At 55.5% G+C, this 9,045-nt stretch overlaps 1 protein-coding gene across 3 annotated transcripts in view; it reads left to right on the top strand.

Moving 5' to 3' along the window:
- Wars (tryptophanyl-tRNA synthetase) overlaps positions 1-9,045 on the top strand; it is a 33,199-nt gene that overhangs the window by 7,247 nt on the left and 16,907 nt on the right. For all 3 annotated transcript variants that reach the window (XM_004635194.2, XM_023719648.1, XM_023719649.1), the window contains exons 3-4: positions 3,614-3,827; positions 4,822-4,930. In XM_004635194.2, coding sequence (XP_004635251.1) covers positions 3,614-3,827; positions 4,822-4,930 — 323 coding nt within the window. The remainder of the gene's footprint in view (positions 1-3,613; positions 3,828-4,821; positions 4,931-9,045) is intronic.

Raw genomic sequence — 9,045 nt, 5'->3', positions numbered from 1 at the left:
TACATTGCCATTAATCTTCCTCAAAATATTCCCCCTTTTGGGGGGGGCAGTGCCAGGGATCAAACTCAGGCCCTTGTGCTTGCCAGGCAAGCGCTTATTCCACTGAGCTATCCCCACCCTTCCCCTTTGCTTTGAGCGCCCTTCCCCCACAGTTCTCGCCCTTCCTGAGGCAGCTAAGGAAACCACCTTTCATGAGTGTCACTAGCCGTGCCCTGGCTGCCTGGATGTCCTGAATCCATGCACAGCATCCACCTTTTGTGGTGATTCTGACTTTGGGGAAGAGCCAGGAACCTCGCGGGGCCAGATGCAGTGACTAAGGAGTGTGAAGACAGGAGCCATGCTTTTCTTTGACAAGAATTGCCTTAAACAGCTGATCAGTAAGTGTTAATCAGAAGATAGGGTCAGTGCTTATAAACAATACACCCCAGCAAAAGACACTGCCATTAGTCGCCCCTACAGTATTCTGTCTCACCTGGACACTTGCGTCGTTTTTGGCAGTTAGACTGTTTTGATCTTTATTTCTTTATTTATTTGGTAGAATAATAAATCATAGATCAGACTCGTAGTGATCCTCCTGTCTCAGCCTCCCCAGCGCTGGGATTATAGGCGTACGCCACCACACCTGGTTTTGGTAGCCAGCACTCTGGGGCCGGCACAGAACGCCGTACCTGGGATCAAACCCGGGTCCTTGTGCTTGCCAGGCAGGTGCTTAGAACACCAAGCTATCTTCCTAGCCCAGACTGTCATTTTAAAACAAAACTCATGGGCTGGTGAGATGGCTCAGTGGTCTAAAGCACCTACTTAGAACAAGCTAAGCAAAGCACAGGGACCGCGGTTCAATCCCCAGCCCCACGTGCCAGCCAGCCCGCCCCCTGGTGGGCTGAGCTGGCCACACACACAAATAAATAAAAATTTAAAAAAAAATCGTTGTTTTATTTGAGACAGCATCTCATGTAGTTCAGCCTGAGCTTGAGCTCACTGCGTGACCCAGGCTGGCCAAGAACTCTTGGCCATCCTCCTGTCTCAGCCTCCTGAGTCCTGGGATTCCAGGCGTGCGTCACCGTGCCCAGCTAAAACAAAAATAGAAAGTAAAGTGGACGTGGTGCTCCCACCTACTTAGGAGGCTAAGGCAAGAAGATTGCAAAATCAAGGCCAGAGGGCCGGGGAGATAGCTCAGTGGAATAAGCGCTTGCCTAGCAAGTGTAAGGGCCCGAGTTCAAGCCCTGGTTCCGCAAAAAAAAAAAAAGCAAGGTCAGACTAGACAAATAAGAAGACCATACCTCAGAAATGCTGATAATAACCACGGCGGGCCTGGGGTGTGACTCCTGGGCGCGCCCTGGAGGCTCACCTTGTGACCCAGGCTGTAGCAGTCCTCCTGCCCCAGCCTCCCACAGTGCTGGAGTTAGGTGTGTGCCACTCGGCCCATCTTGTCCGTTATGTATCCATAAGCCCACTTGGGGGATATATTGGTGGCTTTAGGGGACCATTTAACATTAAATCTGAATAACATCGCAAATGTTTCAATTAGTAATTCCTAGCAGCAACCATTCTGGTCACTGGTGTAGGCAACAGGCAATTTTATTCTTCTTTGCGGGGGAGTTGGAAGGCTTTGTTGCTCTCAGCGAATCTGAGCTCCATGTAACGGGGAGGGTCCTCCCGCAGCCGCTGCTTCGCCCCTGCAAGCCTGGCCAGCAGGGCACTGACGCACATGTCCCAGGAGAGCACCTGTGTCCTCCCGCTGCCTCCGCTCCAGCTTAAGGGCCAGTCACGGGCAGCAGCCTTCCTGGGACCCTGAGCAGCAAGCACCTCTTCGAGTAGCTCTTCGAGCGCGTCCCCAGCAAAGGTGAGAGCAGAGTGCAGCGCTGGCAGCTGCCACCGGCACTCACCGCCTGGGAGACCCTAGCGTTCGGCACACTCGTGGAGCCACCTTCTCAGTGGACTGGAGCCCCGTGTCTGAGAACCTGGGGTGCTGAGGGAGGCAGTGGCGGGAGTGGCCTGCACTCTTGGAGCGAGCCTGCGACCTCGGCACTCCGGATGGCTGAGGCAGGAGAGCCGTGAAGGGCCAGCCCTGTAAAGCAGTTCAGCAAGACCCTGCATGAACATGTGAGGGGAGAATGCAATTCAGTGCAGAGGCTCTGGGTCTGTGGGGGGCTCGCAGGGTAGGACACCCCTCATCCAGAGGAGTGAGGCGGCCCTGCGCAGGCAGCTCCTGGGAGCGCCCTCCGCCACCGCCTCAGCCCTGGCTCCTGCCATCCCGGCAGATGCTACCTGGCTTGGCGCATGTGTGACAGTGCAGTATACAGTCTTGGGGTCTTTTTCAGACCACCGGTTTTAAGCCCCATTTCAGTATTCTGGCTGTTAGGATTGAAGCCAGGAAGACAGCCTGAGAGCGCGTGACAGTCCACTGCAGCCGCGCTCCAGACTGTGGAGGGGGTGGGTGGAGTGCTCTGCCTTCTCACGCTGCCCAGCTGCAGGCAGAGGGGCCAGATAAAGTGTGCAGGGTCAGCGCAGCTGCTGGTGGAAGGGCATCGGTGTGTGCGCTTCGGAGCCCGGAGGAGCACGTAGAGCCTGGCTCCCCTAGCAAGCACCTGCTCTCTTAGGTTTGTGTACCTCCAAGTCAACAACCGACTCCACAAATCAAACTCATTTTGGTGACAAATTGCAGGCATTTTTGTACTTGGAGGCACTGACCAGCCCGAAATCACAATCCTTGCGGCCCAGTGCCATGCCCAGTGGCACACACACACACACACACACACACACACCGTGAAGTCAGTATGTGACATTCTCCCCCAAAGGCACAGTTTATCACGCGTTCTGTGCAGATCTGAGCGGCAGTATTTCTGTTTTCCTTGGCAATAAAGTGTGGGTTGTGCGTGTTCTTCACCCATGACCTGTGCAGCTGAGCCAAGCTCCGGCCAGAGCTGCAGGGTGCAGCATGACTCGTGGGCTTGCTTGGGCCTGCTGCCTACGTTTCTGGCTCAGAGTGGCCAGTGGCGCACCTACAAGAGAAATGTTTTGGACATTGTTAGACTCTGACCGTTTCCCCCTCTTTTCTGGGGGAAAGGGTCTATATTCGGTTTTCTTATTTTACAATGACGATTGTGTACCCGCGTGAGACAGCTTGAGCAGCCTCCAGGAGTGGGGTGGGGTGGCCTCCGGGGGCCTACGCGCTGCCTGCCTCTATCTGTGCCTCTGACATTGGCTCCGAGACCCGTTGAGGTCCTTGGTGGCATAGTTGTGCAGGTTTCATAAATACTCTCCCAGCCTGTGTAGGACCTGAAAACAAGCCCCTGGTAGAAGCCGGCGACTCCACTAAAGGAGCTGTCGCGGATGTTCCCAGCATTGGGGAATCCTCAGCACGCCCACCCCGGTGTCACTCTGCTGTCCCAGGGTGCTTGTGACGTGTGGCACCAGAGGGAGAGATCAAAGGAAGATACACTTGAGCCACGGCTTCCTGGTGTCAGGGCTTGGGGTCTTGGGCTGGCAGCACCTGCCTCACAGGGCTGTTGCAGTGGAATCGGGCTCGGTGTGCACAGTGCAGGGATGGCCACGAGCAGCAGGCAGTCAGTACTGCTAGTGTTTTATCTTCATTGTATTTTTCCTTCTTCAGGATGAAATTGACTCTGCAGTGAAGTCGCTGTTGTCATTAAAAATGAGCTACAAAGCCCTCGTGGGGGAGGAGTACAGCCCTGACTGCCCCCCAGGAAACCCAGCGCCCAGGAGCAAGAGTGGCCTGGAGGCCACTGAAGGCTGTGAGGACTTTGTGGACCCGTGGACAGTACGGACAAGCAGCGCAAAAGGCATCGACTATGACAAGCTCATAGGTAGCCTCTGCCTCTCCCCCCCCCCCCCCCGGGGCAGCCCTGGCTTTTAGAGGAGCTCTCTCTAGTGGGTTGTCTCTGTGTGTGTTTGCAAGTCGTTTTCTTTTTCCATACTTAAAATTTATTTTCCGTTAATGTGCTGTGGTGTACCTTGGTGAGACACAGTGTGATCTCCCCAAAGGTGCACATCCTGTGTCATGCCCCGTCGGAGTAGCTGGCGGGTCCACCACCTCCGACAGTCTCATCCCCTTGTGGTGAGGATGCCAAGTCCTCCTGTCTCCTGGCTGTTTGAAACGCACGGTGCACTCTTGGGACCCACGTCCACGTCCACCGTGCTGTAACTGCAGCAGCACTTGGCCCCCATCCCCCTGGAGCCCAGCTCCTTCCCCTCCCCCACTCGCACTGTTCTAGTCCCCACATTCATGCGATGACTTCCTTATAGTCCACCTGGGATGCAGAAGGCCTGAAGAGATCTGGGCCCTTAGGATTGTCCAGGAAGAGCTGGGCATGGTGGCACACACTTGTGATCCTCACACTCTTGGGAGGCTGAGGCAGGAGGATCCCCAGAGTTCGTGACCAGCTTGAGCTATATAGTGAATTCAAAGGTAGCCTAAACCACATAGCACAACCCTGTCTCAAGAAAACGCAGTCAGAGCCAGCAAGATAGTTCAATGGACTAAGCACCCACTTAGGCAAGCACAGGGACCTGGGTTCGATCCCTGGTACCACCTGCAGCCCCGGCCCCCCCTCCAGACACACTGAGCCAGCCTACAAGTCTGGGTGTGGTGGTGCATGCCTGTAATTCCAGTGCTGAGGAGGATCACAACTAGTCAGAGCTACACAGTGAAACTCTGTACCAAATATATTAAAAAATAAAAACAATAATGACAAGATCGTCCAGAGACTGCAAGTGTCTCCCTCTGTGCGGTGGTACCCGCTCTCTAACACCACTGCCTTCTGAGAGGTCATCTCTGCCGTTTTCCACCTTTTCTTCCAGTTCAGTTCGGAAGCAGTAAAATTGACAAGGAGCTGATAAACCGGGTAGAGAGAGCCACCCACCAGAGACCGCACCGCTTCCTGCGCAGGGGCATCTTCTTCTCACACAGGTCAGAGCCCTCCCTGTGCCGCCGCCGCTGCTCCCCACAGCCCAGGGCAGCGCTTCCCCTCCGCATCCTCCGCCCGGGCAGACCGCGGCCAGCTTGTGCACTGCCTGGAGCGTACTGCGTCACGCTGGCCCCCTTGTTCACAGGCCCTTTAGCTTGTGTGTTGGTGTGCAAACTGCCCACCTCACAGAGTCGAGGTCACAGCAGATGAGCTTCGTGCCACAGCACTTTGTGTAAATTACAGACGGTCATGAAACGAAACAGGCGTCCACGTTGACCATTTCCCGTGCAGCAAGTAGCAGGCTTCCTGAGATTATGCACTGCCTTCCTCCTATTGTACTGGCCCACGGTAGACGGTGGAAGGAGAAACCAACCTCAGGGCGTGCGGAACAGCGTGTTCCTGCCTCGGACCATAAATTCCATGCTGACCACACCAAGAGATGGGCAGGCTCCAGACAAGCCTCTGCCTTCCCGCCCTGGTCGTTCGGTCGGTCAGTTGGTCGGTCGGTTGGTCGGTTGGTTGGTCGGTCAGTCGGTCGGTGCCACGCTGCCCCTGGCTGTCTGGGTGGGATCTGGCCTGAGTGCTGAGCCCCCTGCCCTGCTGATCATCCGGCCCAGAGCCCCATGTTCTTGCTGAACGCTGCACATTCAGCCAGCAGAGAGATCTAGGCCCTGTTAGCCCACTTAGTCAGGCTTTTCCTTGAGATTTAATTCATGGAAAGTTCACCCCTTTAAATGTGTAGAGCTCCCTGGCTTTGAGTGTGTTCACAACGGCGTGCAGCCTTGACAACTTGCTAATTCCAGAGCCCAAAAAGAAACGCCTGCCACCTTAGCAGTCAGCCCATTTCTCTCCCCCAGCCCTGGTGGAAGCCACTCCGCTGTCTCGCTTCCTGGGGGTCCCTGGGAGGGCCGCCCCCTGATGTTGCTCCCTGCCGCCAGCTTCCTTGGCATCACATGTTTGCACACCTGCACGCTGTGGCGCACGTTGGTGCAGGCGCTCCGTATCTAACTGGGGTGTCCTGATGAACCTGCTTTGTCTCACATACATTCAGTTTGCTGAGGGCGCTTGAGTAGGCTCAAAACACACCTTGGCCTCAGATGGCCAGCAGTATTAAAAAAAAAAAAAAAAATAGAAAAACAGCAAGGACAGGCTCTCTTTAAGATAAAGGTCTGGGGGCATTGTCCCAGGCAGCAAAAGCGGCTCTCTTCAGAGAAAGCGCTGACAGGCATGACGCAGTGAGGTGGCCCAGCCTGCTGCTGCCTGGGATCAGGCCTCTGGGTCCGTGGCCAGGAATGCATCATACAGGAAGGAGACAGTTCATGCGCACAGAAGAGTGTGGACCGCAGCCCGGGAAACGGCTTCAGTGTCCGGGAGCCAGGGAGCCAACTGAGGCTCAGGGTTAGTGCTGTGGGCCAGTGCATTCATAGAGGGTGGCGAGAGGGGTAGGGCAGGGAGCTGAGTCCGGCAGGGTGGTGAGGGTGGAGCTGTACTTGTTCCTGGTCAGTGTTGTAGTCTGGGTTTTACTAGAGAAAAGATTAAATACAGGGCACATATTTATAGGATTATTTTATAACAGTCACCCAAAGTGTCACATGCTAAGGAATGCAGGAGATCTCTGCACAGGGAAAGACCAAGGTGTCCAGCTGAGGGCCCGGAGCCTCCTCCTCGGTATCCTCCACGAGTCCAGCTGGAGGCCCAGAGCCCACAGCGATGTCTCATGCAAGTCTGTATTGAGCCTCTGTGCTGAGAAGACCCAAAGCCCCCCTGATTGCCACACGGGTACACACCCGGGACAGTAGTGGTGAAGCAGGAAAGTGTGCCAGCGGGATGAAGGGTCTGCACTGGAGCCAGGGGGCAGAGTGAGAACCAGTGCTTCCTCGGAAAGATCAGGGCATCTGTAGCAACAGTGAGCACCGAGCTCCTCTGAGGGTGAGAACGGCCAAGCCCTACCGGGAAAGCTAGTGCGGTGGGCTGCCCCAGGAGAGCCAGCAGCACACCCTTTCTCTGCACTTCTCTTTTATGCTGCTGACAACAACCCTCGGGTGGGCCCTCCACGGTCAGCACCACACTGATTCAGTTCAGCTGGGTGTCACAAGGTGACTATTCATTAAGCCACCACCGTCAGGAGCTAAGGTTGACCCCATGGACAGGCATTGAGCAGAGAAGGCAGCGTAGACTTAGTTTGGCCAAGTAGCAGCAGACCCTAAATTTTTTGACTTAACTGTCAGCAAGAGGAACTCACTGAACAGGGTAGAAAGCAGAAGTGGATGACACAACCGATCCTGATTGGAGGTGGCCTGGAGGCCAGAGTCAGTGGGCGTCCTAGGGAGCGAAGTGGAGGCTTGAAGGAGTGTTGGGGGGAGGGGAGGGGAAAGCGAACAGGTTGGGGGCAAGGTCAGGGGGGTCGGCCAGCAGCCTGGCTCGGCAGCGGGGAGGGCAGCAGGGACCACCTTTCAGTCAGCCCCTGCAGTCTGTCCCCGCAGCTGCCTGGCTGCCTGTTGCCCAGAGCTGGAGAAGGGATCCGTCCTGGGCAGGAGCCACACTAAAGCCACCATGGGCAAATGAAGGGCTGGTATGGCCCCACTGCATGCAGGTGAACTGCAGGTCTCGAGACCGTGGTATAGAGGAATAAGTGGCCCAGGGAGACCTCTAGCAGATGCCACCGGAACAGTCACTGGCACTTGAGCAGAGGGCCTGGGCCAGGCCCCGTCAGGCCAGCCAGGCAGGGCAGGCGAGTGCCCAGTACCCTGTTTGCCACATCAAAAGCATGGCCCGCTCTTCAGAACTTGCTTAGGTAATCCATCGGCCTGGCCCAGCTGCGTGCAGAGCCGGAGAGCAGGACTACTAGGGACCCTCTTCAAGTGTGAAGCCTGTTTCAAAGTGCTGGGGACCTCAGGTTAGTTGTTGGCAGTGGCGCTAACAGTGAGGAATGAGTGGCTTGTGCAGTCCGGTTTTGCTCTGGGGACTGGGTGCACTTTCCCATGCCCTGGAGTGAGCATCCCTGTGCCTGCACACCCCCTCCCTAGCCCAGCTGGGAAGTTCAGCACACTGCAGACTTGCGGCGTATGCCGAGCTCTGTACCCTGGAATGCGATGGACAGGTGGCCCTCATGCAGGCTGTGCAAACCCTGAGGGGCTGACGGGCCACTCCGCGCAGGACCCAATCCCCCAGAGCCCCAGCAGGGACACTGGGTGCTCAGCAGCACCCCTGTGGCTGGGGTCTAGTTCCCGAGTGCCCTGTGGGGGCAGTCAGCCTCTCCTGTGCTGGTTGCCTGCTTTCCCATCTTGGGAGAGCTGTTGAGGTCCTTTGCCCGCTTTTTAATTGTGCTGTTTTTGTTATTGTTAGAGTAGTTCTTCAGAATTCCTTATTATGTTTTTTACCAGCATGTGACTGGGAAATACTTGCTTAAGGTTTGCTTAGGGTTCTTTCGCTGTATTGATAGCATTGTTTAAATACAAAAGTCTTAATGTTGTTTGGGGTTTTGGGCTTGCTTGTTCTCTTGGTATCTCAAACTACTGCCTACGCGGAGGTCATAAAAATTTGTACTTATGTTTTCTCTTAAGGGTGTTCCTTGCTCTGGTATTTAGATGTCTGGGACTTGTGGAGGTCATTTTTGTGTATATGTGAGGTAGGGCTCCAACTATTTCTTTCCTTTTTATTTTTGGTACACAGCTATCCAGCTGTCCCAGCACCCTGTTTGAAAAGACTGTCCTTTCCCTACTGCGTTTTCATGACATCTCTACTAAAATGAACTGCACACGCAGTGAGAAGTTTTATTCTAGCCCCTCCGTTCCGTCCTGTCGACCTGCAGCTCTCTGGTCTCACTGCGCGGCCTTGAGCGCTAGAGCTGTGTGGTGAATCCTGAAGTCAGAACACCCGAGCCGTCCTGCTTTTTCTCCCTCATCAGGACTGTTGCTGTCAGGGCCTTTGGCGTTTCCATGACTCTTGCGTCCTCCTCAGCTCACATTTGCGGGACACAGTGACCACGTCCCCTGTAGGCAGTGGGCATGGGACAGAGTGATCACGTCCCCTCTGGGCAGTGGGCACCGGGCAGAGTGACCACATCCCCTGTGGACAGTGGGCACCAGGCAGAGTGACCACGTCCCCTCTGGGCAGT

This window comes from Octodon degus, unplaced genomic scaffold, assembly GCF_000260255.1.
Source record: "Octodon degus isolate 3935 unplaced genomic scaffold, OctDeg1.0 scaffold00070, whole genome shotgun sequence".
Taxonomy (NCBI): domain Eukaryota; kingdom Metazoa; phylum Chordata; class Mammalia; order Rodentia; family Octodontidae; genus Octodon; species Octodon degus.
The sequence above is the reverse complement of the archived record's forward strand: the minus strand, read 5'-3'. Positions and strand labels throughout refer to the sequence as shown.